Below are 15,706 nucleotides of genomic sequence, written 5' to 3' on the forward strand. Positions count from 1 at the left end.
AAAGGCCAAAGTGTGTGTGGGTGTCAGACAGAGAGGGGGAGGTGGCCTTGTCTGCATAACAGCAGCAGATGAAGCTGTCAGCAACCTGTTGATATGATCCTCTGCTTCCCATTGGCTGCTGCACACATCACCCTGAAGCTTCGATGACCCTGGCCCCCGTGATTGGCTGTGATGGTAGGTGGGGTGGCAGCACGCAGATCACTGAGGAAGTAACGCCACGCTCACCTTAAGTGATCTTCTCATGCTGGATTTGATAGTAACAAGCCTGCAGGTAGAGAAGAAACACAAATAAAAAACACGCGTTACAGTAATATGTGCGGTTTTGTGAGATTAACATCCACCTTCAACTCAGATTCGTGTGGTTTGAAATTCATTCATTCTGATTTTATGACTTTAGTTAGTTGTAGTGTACACTGTTAAATGAAGCATTGTCATGCGTGTGTGTGTTACCTTAAGTGTGGTGAACATGATGCCATGCTCTCCGTGCTGAACGCAGGGGTCCATCAGGTCTTCGATGAGGCTGACCTCTGACCCCAAGTTCCTAATTCTGAGGAAACAAAACAAAAAACAGCTGTAAAGTCTGTTGTGCTTTTGGGATTTTGTACCACTTGTTTTTTCACTGACGCTCCGTAATGTAAGATTTCTGCCGTATCCGCTTAATGTAATATCAGATAACATCTCTCTCTCTGTTTCTCTGCAAAATGGGGAAACGGGGAAAACCGCGGTATGAACCGAACCGTGGCTCAAAAATCGAGGTCTGAACTGAACCGTGGATTTGGTGAATCGTTACACCCCTAAAAAGGATATACAAATGTTTTTTTTGTCAATTCATTTCAGAAATGAGCAATAATCTTTATTTCTGTACTTTTCCAGATTTGTCCTTATTTCCATTGCTAAAAAAAACTAAAACAAATTATATTAATTTTAGGGCATTAACAATTATTTTTATTATTTATTTTACTTCAATTAACTGATTATTAATTATTTCTACAAAATGAAGGATGTCTTCAAATCTGACCAACAGCCTAATATGAAAAGATGAATATCTTTTCGTATTAGGCTGTTGGTCAGACTTTATGTTTATGTTATGTATGTATACATACATAAATAATGCATATGTACAAGAAAGAAAAGCATCAAGTTTGGCATTTTTGTTTTAAAATTGACAATAATTGCCAAATAATTTCCTTCAATGGACTAATTGATTAATTGTCTACTTAAAGCATTTAATACAAAGTTTGTTGAGTTCTTTTTAATTGTTTGGTTAAAGCAGGTGTTACCTCCGAGCTCACACTTTGTGCTCCAAAACAACTTTCATTTCTATCAACATTCACTCTTGATCTACAATAAGAGAATAAGCTCTCTGTCACCTCATCATCATAACATGTGTGTAAATGTGCGTATGAGTGTTTGATTGTGTTTGGTTTGGGGCTGACCGTGCACGCAGCACCACGTAGAGGAAGACAGGGAAAAGGTCGTCCATCGACCACAAGAAGTCCTGCTTGAGGAGCGACTGAACCTCCTGCGTGATCTCCTCAAAGGTGAGTTGGATCACCTGCAACTTGTCTGATGGGGTGAAAGTTGTGCTGCAAACAAACAAGGAAACATTATTTAGGATCAGAATGTATTACCTAATTTCTATTTTATTTTCACTTATTTTCTTTCTTATTTATACAGTTTATGTGTGTGCAGCACAAAAGGAGTTACAAATGCATTAATCGAACTATGAAAATAAAGCTGCACCTCAGTGTTAATTTCATCAATTATCCAAACCAATCCAACCCATAAACTGCCACCTTGTTACTGTCTTTTACTTCCTTAAATATTTGTATTGTTTTATCTCGTTGAAATTTTCTTTTAAAACCTGATGATCTTATGACTTATCTTTTGTGAAGCACATTGTAACATGGATTTTAAAATTGCTCTATAATATAATTACTGTTATACACAAAGAATATAGTATAAATCTAAATTAGCTGCCAAAATTAACACTGGCACACGCTGAACTTTGTGTGCAAACAAAGGGTTTACTCCTCTGTTATTGCAGTTACATTTTTGGCTCAAACTGTAGTTTGTTTTAACAATCAAATGTATTGCCGCTTATTTCAGATGTTTAACAGAACTGCACCTGATCTGTTGTAGGGTTTCCACTGCAGAGGCAAAGCAGGCATCTTTGGTGCTGGAGAGGACCTGGAGGAGACGCACAGGCCAGAATAAACAATGTTTACATCTTTCTACTCATCATCAAATAGAATAAATGAAAGTCTCATTTATTCTATTTTTGGTTCAGTGAACAAGATACATTAGGCTGTGTTGAGTTAGCCGGGGATACTGAGGGATCCGGCATCTACCTCACAACCAATGTGACAACAGATTAAATAGTTGGACAACTTAATCACTTAAAATGTGAAATCTTGCAGTATTATAAACTGCTGTGCAGACTTATGACATCTAGAAAGCTTCCAAACTTAGGGATCTGTTGCTCAAATTCTCAAACTAAACCATACCGGTTGCTTCTCCCCAAGTGCAGGCATGGAGTTGGAAATGGAAACAGGCCAAAACTTTCTGTAGGGGGAAAGAAAAACAGAGGGAGTAACTGTTTTATTGCAAAACATGAAATAAAGCAAGAATCTTTTTTTTTTATTATTGGCCTGTGTGTGTGACATACTGCTGAACACCCAGGAAGGCGAGCAGTGCCAAGTCAGGCTGCTTGTTGAGGCGGAGGACACACTCCCAGTAGACGTCGTCCTCTCTCTCCTTGTCCAGAGCATAGAGGGTAAAGAGTGGCGGGTAGAGACGAGGCAGCAGGACGGGAAGCAGCAGAGCCGAGCTGCTCACCACACGGCTGAGGAGACACACAGGAGAAGGTAATGTGATCCAACTGACCACTGAGGAGCACCAAAGCTTCAAGGGGACAGTGCACGGTCTTTACCCAGGTTTAGGTGACTCTAGCGGGGCATCGGTTGAGCCTGGCTCCTTCTTGTCCTGGAGGCTGGTGGTCGGCTCTGGAATTAGACCACCCTCTTCTGGCAGGTCTGGAAATAGAAACCTACATACAAATGAACAACAGAAAGTCTGCATCAATCCCTCCATCTATATCCATTTTGTACATTCATCATCAATGAAGCCATGGGCAGATGGTTACTGTCCTGTATGTGAACTACCTGACAATTTGGAAGATGCGGTTGAGGTAAGACTTGATCTCGTTGACCGCCTGAGGCAGCAGCCGACGATTTGCTCCAACGCCCACGTAGGTCATGCGGTAGACAGCCACGAGGGTTTCAACAAGCCGGCCCAGCGGGTGGAGGGGGGTGTCACACGCCTGGAGGAAGTAGAGAATATTGGGGAAATATTTTTTTCCACTGTTGAAGAAAATGTTGATCATACAATATCACTGTTTACACATAATAGGTGATCTTAAAAACCAACCAATCACCACAGAATGGACCTAAACTCACTGCTTTCAGTCCAATACGAACATAAAATGCTAATATTCAATCATCCTATTGGTCTTTAGGGAAAATATTTGTGATTTTGGAAGAACTGTACATTCAACCTCCCAGAGATATTTCAGGGTGAAAACCCTTAAAATTTTGTTAAAATCAAACTCTGTACTTACTTACTGTATTCTGTACTTTTTTCTCTATACATTAGTTTTCATTGTCAGTGGTGGATTTCACCATTCTCACAAAAGGGATGATGGAAACAATAAATGTATGTAATCCTGCTCTACTGTTTATAATTTTCTCTCATTGATAACAGCCTTAATGTTTATTGTTGACTCTCATAACTCTGTATCAGAGTTGCTGCACACCAAACATTTTCTACTGCTGCAGCTGCTGCTTCACATTAAAAGTGTGTTTAGAGTGGTGTCTTAGTTGCGTGTGTGTGGAACACTAATCTCAAAATCAGATCGCTACAACAACTGCAATTATTATGTAATGAATTCATTTCAACAACGGCAGCTTGTTTGTCGGTACTGTAAACAAGATACACCAGCGGCTCTTTTCTTGCATTTCTGTAACCGCAAATGGACTGAAATCTTAAGGATTCTAACTTTGAGTTTATGCTGACCTTAGTGAAATGTGTTTTTGAAAGTGTGTTTGGTGGGTTTACCTTGAGGAGGTAGAGGCGGATGGTGTGATACCTCTCCATGGTGATCAGCCCAACGTGCTGCGGGATAACCTCCAGACTCTCCAAGGTTCTGCTGTGACTTCGAGACAACATCTCCGGACTGGGACACACACAAAATGCATTAAAACATTAGAAATTGAAAATCTCAATAGTAATGGGTTAAAACACTTACAAGTGTTAGTGACCTTTAAAGTCAGCCATAATTTGGTAACTTGGCTACTTTCACTCGTGAACAGAAAAATTCAAAGACATGTACCTGTCCTGGATGTGGCGTCGGCTGGTGGTGAGGGCCACGGCGATGTTCTCCCAGGCCTTCCAGTTATCACCTTGGCCCGGCACCTCGCAGCCCAGCTGACTCCAACACTCCTCAAACACTGCCCGCCACTTATCCTCCGCACACACACACATACGCCCCAGCTTCCTGCCACATCACACACAAAGTACATAAAGTGTAAAGGTAATGGAAGCATAATAAAAAGTGTAAATTATGGTTTGTTTCCCTGTACATTTCAGACACTCTGTGAGCTTACACAGGGCGGGTCTTGTCCTTGTCAGTGTCGAACAGGTGTGGTTTGAAGTAGGACCCTGCCACCTTGAGGCCAGAGCCCCATTCGCCACTGAAGGAGCCCTCCAGGTAGTCACCGTTAGCCATGGTAAGCACGCCCTGAGGGAAAGCCAATCAGTAAATTAAACTACACTGATGCACGTTCTACTTACATTTAGCAATATAGTTTATTGTTATATTCTTATTATTATTGTTGCATCTGTAATTTTAAATTAATCAATTTAAGCTAATCGACAAGCTAATAATAACAGTACAATTGTGAAGACTAAAACATTTGACACAAGAAATGCAAATACTAAAAATTTAATAATATCAAACAAAATATAAAATACATTTAAAATACTGATACAGTGTTTAAAGATATCAAAACTTATTTGGGCAGACAGGAGAACATATAGCAGTCTTAAATATAAAAACTCTGAATGTTCATTATTCACCTTTCCATTGAGGGTCCAGTCGTCAGAGAATTCCCCCTCGTAGGTGGTGTCGTCCTCTGACAGGAGGATCCCAGTGCCCTAATAAAATAGAAAATACCTCCCTTCAGTTCCTTAATTTCTCCTAATTTCTCCCATTTCTTCCCCAGCTTGTTTATCTGAAGCTTTTCTAGCTGTATACACAATACTTTTTGTGTATATATAATAATATAATATACACAAAAAGTACATATATTGGGATTTTAAAGATATAATATGAAACATTTATGCATTAAAATGTCTATAAACACTAGAACTATGTTCTTTATGTAGTTGAGTTGTATACTTACAAATGTTTTCAACAATGTTCAAACTCAAAGAAATCTGTCATTTTTCGCTATGTTTCACTGATCGCCTGTCAATGGCATCATATCCCCTTTGTGCATGAGTCAGTGTCATGAATTGACTTTTTATCCAGATTTTTACCATCCACTGTTTAGATCTTGGTGGTTTTTAACTCTATGTTTGAACCGGATGAAGGATTTTAGTTATCGGATGTCTGGATCTTAAGTTATCAGAGAATCAAGCTGAGTTAACGTTAGCAGCTGCTCGGCTCGCAGCCCCTCTGGGACGTCCTTTGTCTGTCCAACAGCCTTGAAACACCCAGATTTTTTTGTGGAACTGCTTTATTCAGCGTTTTTAATCACCGGATGGGTTTGTTTTGGAGAGGAGGAGACCTCTGTAGATAATTCGGCTCCCTGACTGCACTGACAGCAATGATGGTGAAGACCAACTTTTGTTATCATTTTTATGTGAGAGAAAATTACATATTGTACATTTAACTGTCTCACAATATGTCTTAACATTCCTAAACTCTATTGGTTATAACAACACACACACAAAATGTGAGCAAAATCATATACAGAAGTGCTCACCATCATCTTATTGTCTTTGAAGGCTCCTTCATAGTACAGGCCAAACTGAGTGACGACGACCCCGGTGCCCTGCCGCAGGTGGTCCTGCCACATACCCATGTACTTCTCACCCCTGGACAGAAAACAGACAGTTAGATTAGTCTGTATTAAGAAAAACATTACTAGGTCCAATCTCATTAGATCGTTGTTGCAACTTGCACAAAACAAACATGTCTAACAGAGCGTACTTTGTGATATCATCGAAGACGCCATAGCCGGTCTTTTTGTCCTGCAGCCACTGGCCAATAAAGACACTGGGGGAGGAGGTATTGAGCTTGCCACTGCGCAGAATGCCGTGGCCGTGTCGCATGCTGTCCTGGAAGGATCCATCGTAAACTTCTCCACTAGCATACCTGCAGACAGGGAGGAAAGGGAGGAAAGTTATTCTATTCTTACAAACCTTTACTTTATTTTTACTGGATTTTTGTATTTTATACTCTTTGTTGATGCTGTGTTCCTGCTGGTTATCCTCATCATTGTCCTGTCCCACAACATGGACAATAAAGTTCCTAAACTCAATTATTTTCATACACACTCACCTGTATGTCCCCAGGCCGTGCATCTTGCCATCTTTCCAGTGACCTTGATAGTGGTCGTTCTTGTTGAGTGTCTTAATGGGAGCGACAAACTCACCAAAGCTAAACAAACACATAAATACATGAGAATGATGAAGAAACAGCAGGTAAAAATCACCTGATTTATGAAAGAGTGACGTATGTGATGGCCAGCACTCACCCATCTTCCAGTCCGTTCTTGAACGTCCCTGTGTATATTCTCCCATCAGGCCATTTTAACACTCCCCTGAAAACATAATTAATCCCAAAGATTATTACTTATCAAGATCAATATTTTAAATATTCTATTGAAAGGCAGAGAGTGTGAATCCAACCTGCCGTTGGGCTTCCCGGCGAGCCAGCGTCCTTCATACGTTGCCTCTTTCAGCCGTCCGTCCTTATAAAAAGTGTAGGACGCTGTCCTGGAGATGGGGGGCTCCAACTTTTGCCCCGACCCCGAGCTGACTGACGCAGTGTCTTGCCCTGCCCCACTCAGGGCCTGGTCAACCGCCTGGTTGATGGAGCGAAGCCACTTGGCCTACGAACCAAGAAATGCACATGATAACACAGCCAGGTCCAGTTTATTTGAGTTGCAACAAATGTAAACGCAGTTTTAAGCAGCATTGAAAGACCTACCTTCTCCATGGGAGAGGAGGCCAGCAGGGTGAACGTCTCTTCTGGTGTGATCACCTTTAACCCATATCTGCACAGATACACATAAACACTATTTACACCAGACATTGGCTCACAAAAAAAAGAAAGAAAGAAGAAAGAAAGAAAGTACAGAAAGTAAAGACAGAAAGAAAATTAGAAAGAAGCTAAAAAAGGAAATAAAGAAGGAAGAAAAGTAAAAGCAGGAAGTAAAATGAAGTAAAATAAAAAATCTAAAAATGACAAGTAAACAAGGAAGTAAGGAATATATAACAATAATATACAACAAATAATATAGGCTATACAGTACTGAACAATAATAACATTCTGCATTAATATGGTTTCAGGCAGAGAAACAACAGACACCTTCTAGGCAGCACAGGAAAAACAAACCAACAGTCCAATGAAACGGACGGACGGCAAAACGATATGTTGCTGTGATGATGTTGTATTGTTTTTGGATTTATGTCACAATTAACTCCTTATGGCAGCTTTTCTTGCTCTAATCATATAATTCTGAGTGTTGTTGCAGCAAAATGATTAGTTACTCATTGTCCAGATTGGCCATGTTTTCTCCTTGTGTGAGGGAGCTAAAAAAAAGCAAAACAAAACAAAAGAACTACTAAAACAATACCCACTTTGCCATCTACTGTCTGCCTGAATCCATGTAAATGCAGAATAAGACTGAGACAGTGACATTCACATGTTAGGACACAGGTAGGAAACAGATTAAGAACTATTTAAATTACTAAACACCACAAAATTATATATTAAGGAAATGGCATTCAGCTATACACATTATACAGGGGATATCTATCTTGTATGCAATATACAAAATAAATGTATAACAAGGGCACAGTGACAGATGCACAAATTCGTCTCTTTTCTTCACGTGAAGTACAACTTGTGAACTTTGACAACAAAGTTGCAGCCTCAACCAAAAGCAAAAATGGACCGTGTGTGCCCTGACCGTAGCCTAGGTATATCTAGGTACAAAAATAGGCACAAAATATATAAAATAGGGGCTAGGGTAATCTTATAGTCATTTTCATTGAAGACTGAACTGTTTGAAAAGTTATCTTTCAGTATTATTCCACAGAAAACCTGTAAAAATGTGACTTACAGGCCATTGTTCTCCTCTGGGATCGGTTCCACCCAAAGCGTGGCCAATGGGAAAACGTGATGGGTGGAGAACTGGAGGAGATGAGAGGAACAAGCATGGAGGATGTAAAAGGAAAGAGGGAAATTGAAAAGGGAATTAAGGAAAAATGAGTAAATAGGAGAGAATAAAAAGGGAAAGATTAGTGTTTAGAAAGGGAAAGAAACAGGAAATCTTATTAACATATCTGACCACCCAGAGACAGTGATACAAGCTCAATTACTGTGTATAAGATGTGCTCCACAAACAAGAGGTGAACTACAGCCTTCTCTATAAGCTCATAATTAACAAGAAAGATAACATTGCAACAATTATACAAGCAGACAACTGATAGGAAGAATGAAGTAAAAAGGAAGTAAACAGTGACAGAGAAAAACGAATGGTAAGTCTAATTTCTAACACCGACTGCTCTCTGGAGAGACTCACACATTCAGTAGGCAAACAATACACATGCACCTCCTCTACAAGCAGCATACTCCTGCTCTGATTTAGTTGGTTTACGGTTTACATTTCAGACAATTTCCAATCATTTCAGGCCTATATATATGGTTGGAGGTATCTTAAAAAGAAGTAAACAAGAAGCACAGAGGGAAAGTAAGCACAAAGTAGAGAAAGAATGGAAGTAATGAGGAATTGTGGAAGTAAAGAAAGAAAGGAAGTGAAGAAAGAAGAAAAGTCAAGAAGGAAGTAAAAAGAAAGCATAGAAGGAAGTTGTTTTTCTTGACAATGACATAACCTCACACAGTCTGGAAGGAGAGAGACTATATAGAGAAATAAGGAAGAAAAGAAGGAAGTACAGAGGGAAGTAAAGAAAGAAAGGAAGTAAAAACAATTAAAAAGGAAGTGCAGAAAGAAGATTTACCTATGCTATGCCAGATTTAGTCATGCAAGACATGTTTTTTAAAGAGGATAAGAATCAAGCATGCATGCTCTTCACCAACACTTTGCTCCTCATTCACACAAAAAAGGAGTAAAAAGGAAGTAAAGAAGTTAAAAAGATGGAAGGAAGTAAGGGGAGGAACCAAATGGGAAGTAAAAAGAAAAACGGAAGTAAAGAAGAAAGTCAAAAGAAAGGACATAAAATGGGAAAAAAGTAAAGAAGGAAGTAAAAATTAAGTAAAATTAAGATAGAAAGTGAATAGCAAAGACTGAAGTTGTTTTTCTTTCAAACAATTACAGAACGTCACACAGTCAGCAAGGAGCAGGACTAAAATGTGCAGAACAACCATAGAACTGTTGCAGACTGGAAGAGATAGGGAGGATTGGACATAAAATCAAATAGGGAGAGGGAAGGAAACTGCTCAGGATAAGTGAACCAAACACTGTTGGTAAATTTGAAAGAATAGAATCTGTATTTTTGAGGTATAGCCTCAAAATATTAATTATGTGTTGCTACAAAGACTTCATTCTGTCTTTAGACCTAAAATGGAGAAAATCCATTGAGCCTTGGTTACAGTCGGTTCATCCTTCCATGCAGTCTCCCTCAGCAGGCAGAAGGCAAAGGTGGGGATAGGGCTGGGTATCACTGGACATATTTAATGCTCCTTTAATCATGACGTTAGTGTTTCAGAACAAGTTTAAATGTTCACAGTCCCTGTTCTGTAAACTCCTTGTAAACTTCAACTGAGAGCTTCAGCACAGTAAGTTAGCAAAATCAAGTGGGTATATTCCACAGTTAAGGTCTTACAGTACAAAATTCCCTTCTTGAGTTTCCTTTTTGAGCTTTGGTAACAATAAACATACACAACCTACAGGACCATGAGGAAGATATCTACGATTGGCAACTTAAACTAATGTTGCACAGATCAATACTGTCTCCCTTTTTTTTACAATGTAGTCTTGACAGGAGGGGAAAATATCATGGCCAGTATAAAAAGAATGAATTACAGCAACAGATAACTTGTTGAACATATACAGTATATTGCATGTGAGCATTGTATTCAGGTGGAAACATTTAAAAGGGAAGTAAAGAAAGAAAAGAAGGAAAAGAAAGAAGCAAAGTAAAGAAGGTGTAAAAAGGGAAGTACAGAAAGGAAGGGAAGAAGCAAGGAAGCACAGAAGGAAGGAAGGAAGCAAGAAAAGTAAAGACAAAGGGAGTAAAGAAAGAAAGGAAATTAAAAACTTTAAATAAAGAAAGAAAGGAAGCAAATGGGAAGGAAGAATGAAGGAAGAAAAGAAACAGGAACTAAGAAAGAAAACTGAACAAGGAAGTAATTGCATTTTATCTATATGCTCGCTACAGGTTAAAGATTATATCTCTGCCGTAATTTTAACTGTGAATCCTATGACACAGAGCCCTAAACCCGTCACACACACTCATACACATACACACAGAAAAACAGGTTGGTGGGTCAGGGGAGAGTACAGGTTGCTGTGCTGACATTTGCTTCTAGACGCATACTTACAAGATTTTTACAAGGCGCCACGCCCTGACAGCACGGAGGCAAGCACATACAAACGCTTGAAACACACCAAGTTACAGTGTCTGAAATATGCACAGCTTCATAAAAGTGAAAGGACACGATAAAAAGTGTGTGTGTGGAGCTGACCTGTGCATGGACCAAAGCGTCGTTGAAAAGGATGAACCAGTTGACGGAAAACCTCCCGGCGTTCTGCAGGGTCAGAGCTTTGTTGCTACTCTCACAGATGAGCCGGCGGTGGGGCTTCCTCAGTGAGTCCTAAAGATACACAATGACACCATTCAGCTAAATATGTGACATCATGTGACACCTCGAGGTCTAAATATGATACGCTTGGTGGTAATGGTAAAGGAACGCACACGCTCAGCAATTTTACCGTCATTTTTCCGGGGAAGTTCTTCCAGAAATGGAAGGTGTAATCGGCGTCCTTCCTTTTTCTCTTCAGCAGGAGGGCCAAAGCTTCAAACTTGGAGCAGCTATCCTGCAGCTTCTGGTAGTCACTGGAGCACTAACAACACACACATAATAATATTTACCATGAAATATGGATTGTGATTTTTTAACAGATTTCAACAATGGAAATAACCTTTAGAAAACATTTAAATCTTTCAAAAAAGTTTTAATGCTTTAAAATTCATATTTCTACAAAAATATTGGATGACTTTATTTTATTTGACCCAATTTTCCTATAATTTCCTAGAAAGGAAGTAGGATGCAATTGTAAATTCTTAGGAAGCAAACAAATATTTCTATTAAAACAAAGAGAGGAATGAGAATATGATTCAGCAAAAGAAATTAAAACAATAAAACATTCAAGATAAATACACCAAAAGTGTAAAAAAAAAGATTTGTTTATAATCTGTAAAAAAAAAAAGTTTTCATTGACATGAGAAACCAAAATCATCTATCCATCTTCTCTCCCTGGTCAACAATAATAAATAAAGTATCCAAATTGAACTTCTTGACTCACCAGACAAGCTTTTTTTTTTTTACTACTTTTTTACTACTACTAATATGCTTGAGACGCAAAATTTTGCTGCACTGTATAGATACTTAAATTTCCCCTTCAGGAGAGCAAAAAAGCAGCATCTTATCTGAAACACTCATGTTTAGTGTGGCAAACAGCCTTCCAAGATTTACTTTTTATCAAAGCGAAAATCTACCTGTATTTGGCTTTTGATGTGTGTTCATTTTTAATCCAGTCCATAATACGAATAATTGTAACAGACTTGTTTGTTTCACCTACCACTTCAAAGCAGGTGGCCAGTTTGAGCAGCAGCCGGCCGTATTCGTGAAGGTGGCGAGTTGGGAGGTAGAAGAGCGCCACCAGGAGGTCAGCCATGGTGGGGTTCTCCTCGCTGCACTCTGACAGCTTCTGAAGCAGCTCAGGACTCTTCCCAAAGAAATCCCTTAAAAAATAAAAAATAAAAAAATTGTTGGTCAGTTGCTTTTTCACATTCGTGAATAGTCACTGTAATATTGGGTCACAGCACCTTATTATAGTTTGCGTAAAGTTTGTGTGTGCTTACAGTGAGGGTTTGGTCAGGGTCTGGAAACCTCCCATCACCTGGAAGTTGCCCACAGTGCTGCAGTACCTTGATGAAAAGACAAGTGTGTAAAGTTTTGTTTCAACACCTACAAATATTCAAATACTAGGCTCATCCTTATTGTTCGTGATGGTGAAGACGTACTCGTGGTAAGAGTCGAGGAAGATGTCAGCGTAGTCTAGGATGAGCAGGCTCTTGACATCGCGGCCCCGGCGCAGGTTGGCAGTGAGGCTGGCGGCATGCTGCCCGGTTAGGTGACACAAGAGGCTGAATCGGCCCGCCAGAGTCTGCAGGAGCCCAAGGGCTACCTGGCTGAGGGCTGAACTCAGAGAATCTAGAGAAGGATGGCACACAAACGGAAACAAATTAGAAATAGGCGCTGATTTAAACATTGTGAAATGTTTTTGTCCTTATGTATGTGTCTGTCTTACCCAGCTCCAGCAGGGGGCGTAAAATCTGAGTCTTGATGTTACATAGTTTGCAGTAAAACTTCCTCTCTGCAGACGCCAGCTCGTGAAGGCTGGCGATGAAGCCCATCACGTTCCGGTCTGAGAGCGCCACACACCGCTGGCCGCCCGCAAACACATTGCTCACATAACGCAGCTGGAACACACAGGAAACAACGGGATGAAAATAAACACATATGTACAATAGACCGGATTATAATACTAAATAATAATAATAACAATAATAATACTACAGGCAGAAATGACATATTGTATGTTTAAGATAGGCAATTATATTTGTGGTGTTGAAGGCTCCTCCTCGAATGATTGATGCAGAGCAATCACTTCAAAAAGCCTCCACACTTCAGACATTGAGCTTAAGTGCTTAATTAAGCATCATCAAATGATCCCTAATGTTAAAAGACAAATTTATTGTGAATCATTTGCTTTGCCTATTGAACATCAATACCTTTTATGTACTGAATGAAAACTGCCTGAAAGCAAGCATTGAATGTCTGATTAGAATTGTATCTTGTTTACTTATTCTTAAGTAAGACTGTTCCTGACCTAAATGACATTTTGGATCATTTAGAATTATTTTAATAGCACATAGATCATGTGCAGCTGCTTATGTTTAGCCATTTCAAGTTTTTGTTTACTTTTATTTTTATTGTACAAATTTCTTATACTGTATTTTAGACCTTACTGTCTCAGAACCTGTAAAAAATCTACCAGGTACATTGTCCTTACGTTCATGCAGAAGGGTAGTAGTACAGGCTGCTGGGTGCCCGACTGCTGCTCCTCTTTCTCTTCTTCTTCCTGCTGACCCAGGTCCTTGGCGTGGCTCTCTTCCGCCCCCTCTTTCACCTGCTGTCCGCTGTAATAAATGATGGGCTGGATGCAGTCTCCGTCGGCGAGCAGGAGGGTGTGTCTCTCTCCAGCACTTACATCCCACACCCTGATTCCCTCTGACATCTGAAAGCAGAGGAACAGGAGTGATAAAACTTCAAGGATTACCATGTCTCTGAGTTTATGTTGGTACAGGAGGGCTTTTCTCACCTTTGCAAGGCGGGGAACAGTGCTGGGTGAGTCCATGTGTCCAAGCTGACCACAGCTGTTACTTCCCCATGAAAACACCTGAGAGGCAACACACACACACACACACACACACACACAAACACAGGTGTAGAGCATTGACATCATAAAATTAGTTGGGCGTTATAGGCATTAGGGCCGTTACCCAAATTAATTTTCTTTCCAAATAAAATATCCAGTAATAGTAACCAGATTGGACAAGCCTAAACCGCTCTGTTTTTGTTGTTTCTGTAGCATCTTATTTGTTATTCTGGGGGGCTTCCAATTTCAAATGAAGGCAGTTATAAGTTTGTCTATGTTATAAAAGAAAGATTTTGTAAATAAATATGGTGGTATTGACTATCCCCCTTCAATGAGTGATGCAATGGTTTTTAATGTTGTTGATCACTAAAACCTTTTTTGTTCTCAAACTCCACAGTAACAGTGAGGAAGTCAGTTTTTGTTATTACACATGGATGAGAAAACCTGTAGAGGCAAAAATCATTCAACTTCTTCCTCCAGCTAACAGGTAAAAGAACAGAGACTGAAGCCACTGACTGACCTGAGACTGAGCGGTCAGAGCGAGGGAATGATGAGCGCCGGCTGCCACCCGCACCACCTCCTTTTTGTTCAGACTCTTGATGCACTGCGGCTGTAATCTGCAAACAGACAAATCACACTGCTGTTATAAACATCTTTTGGTGGCCCGCAGTAATGTTTGTAACTGGTTAATTAAAAAAAAAAGTATTCAAAAGTATAAAACAAGCTTTTTGTTTCTCATCTGCCAAAATGTGTGATTTTTCCTTCTTAGTCTCATGCTCTCACATGCTTTTTCCTTTCTCATCCCTTCTTTTCATACCACTGTTTTTTTTTAAATTCAGATCAGACATCCTATCAGAAAGGTCAGATGCAGTACGGAGACACTTCCTCCTACCTGGCCAGACTGTCTCCATGACCCAGCTGTCCGTGCTCACAGTCGCCCCAACTCCACACCTCCGTCTGCAGGGTGGGAAACACCTCCTGGGTCTCTGGGACTGCCCCTCCTAGCGGGGTGAGGGCGACTGCACGCATCCTCGGACGTCCGGCTTTCCTCAGCAGCCGTGGGGACACTGTGAATGCACAGAAAACAAAAAAAAAAATTCCTAAATGTACTTGCAAATCTAGTGCAAGATATTTAACCAGCTTCAAGCTAATCCACTGTATGAATGAGGGAACAAACTTAATCTGCTTTCATCTCACAAAAAGTCCTCTTTTGGTCCTATTTATTTCTTTGATTTGAACAGCATCCACCAGCCCTTTACATTTGTAGTTTTGCCTGACCCACATTTGTTTGTAAGAACTACTGCCAGATGAGCAAGTATACTGCCTTTCCTTTCACAAACTAGGAACCAAAGTACCTCAACCTGAATGCATCTTAGGTGCAAAGTTTAGCAGAAGAAATCAATCTGCATTATCAAAACAAAAACAAAAATACAGCAGACAAACAATGAGAAGAAGCGAGGAACATATTAATTTATGGAAATGGAGACCAGCCGGTTTTTGCGCCTTAACATAATTTTGTTATATTTAATGACAATGTTGCATTGAAAAGATCATCCACGTACTTCTTATCATAAACACCCAGTTAATCATCTAAACCTCCAGTCAAACAGAGTTTTATGGTAATGCAGGTAATACTTATCATTAATATATATATATATCTCTCTCTCTCTCTCTCTATATATATATATATATATATATATATATATATATATATATAGATAGACAAA

At 39.8% G+C, this 15,706-nt stretch overlaps 1 protein-coding gene and 1 long non-coding RNA gene across 3 annotated transcripts in view; both read right to left on the reverse strand.

The window, feature by feature from the left end:
- LOC118339896 overlaps positions 1–15,706 on the reverse strand; it is a 59,466-nt gene that overhangs the window by 12,981 nt on the left and 30,779 nt on the right. The gene's annotated exons all lie outside the window — the stretch shown is intronic.
- The window catches only part of als2b (alsin Rho guanine nucleotide exchange factor ALS2 b), a 21,463-nt gene continuing 5,763 nt past the window's right edge, over positions 7–15,706 (reverse strand). For both annotated transcript variants that reach the window (XM_035677699.1, XM_035677698.1), the window contains exons 6-34: positions 14,872–15,046; positions 14,500–14,596; positions 13,923–14,000; positions 13,614–13,838; positions 12,849–13,020; positions 12,562–12,751; positions 12,400–12,465; positions 12,117–12,279; positions 11,247–11,378; positions 11,000–11,128; positions 8,415–8,485; positions 7,277–7,343; positions 6,976–7,178; positions 6,822–6,887; positions 6,626–6,724; positions 6,275–6,439; positions 6,048–6,159; positions 5,137–5,214; positions 4,665–4,798; positions 4,391–4,555; positions 4,117–4,234; positions 3,165–3,322; positions 2,933–3,049; positions 2,669–2,845; positions 2,508–2,565; positions 2,129–2,190; positions 1,437–1,586; positions 451–547; positions 7–265 (exon numbers count right to left, since the gene is read on the reverse strand). In XM_035677699.1, coding sequence (XP_035533592.1) covers positions 227–265; positions 451–547; positions 1,437–1,586; positions 2,129–2,190; positions 2,508–2,565; positions 2,669–2,845; positions 2,933–3,049; positions 3,165–3,322; positions 4,117–4,234; positions 4,391–4,555; positions 4,665–4,798; positions 5,137–5,214; positions 6,048–6,159; positions 6,275–6,439; positions 6,626–6,724; positions 6,822–6,887; positions 6,976–7,178; positions 7,277–7,343; positions 8,415–8,485; positions 11,000–11,128; positions 11,247–11,378; positions 12,117–12,279; positions 12,400–12,465; positions 12,562–12,751; positions 12,849–13,020; positions 13,614–13,838; positions 13,923–14,000; positions 14,500–14,596; positions 14,872–15,046 — 3,563 coding nt within the window. In that variant the 3' untranslated portion in view covers positions 7–226. The remainder of the gene's footprint in view (positions 266–450; positions 548–1,436; positions 1,587–2,128; positions 2,191–2,507; positions 2,566–2,668; positions 2,846–2,932; positions 3,050–3,164; positions 3,323–4,116; positions 4,235–4,390; positions 4,556–4,664; positions 4,799–5,136; positions 5,215–6,047; positions 6,160–6,274; positions 6,440–6,625; positions 6,725–6,821; positions 6,888–6,975; positions 7,179–7,276; positions 7,344–8,414; positions 8,486–10,999; positions 11,129–11,246; positions 11,379–12,116; positions 12,280–12,399; positions 12,466–12,561; positions 12,752–12,848; positions 13,021–13,613; positions 13,839–13,922; positions 14,001–14,499; positions 14,597–14,871; positions 15,047–15,706) is intronic.

This window comes from Morone saxatilis, unplaced genomic scaffold (genome assembly GCF_004916995.1).
Source record: "Morone saxatilis isolate NCDOM2014 unplaced genomic scaffold, NCSU_SB_2.0 Contig6, whole genome shotgun sequence".
NCBI classification, from domain to species: domain Eukaryota; kingdom Metazoa; phylum Chordata; class Actinopteri; family Moronidae; genus Morone; species Morone saxatilis.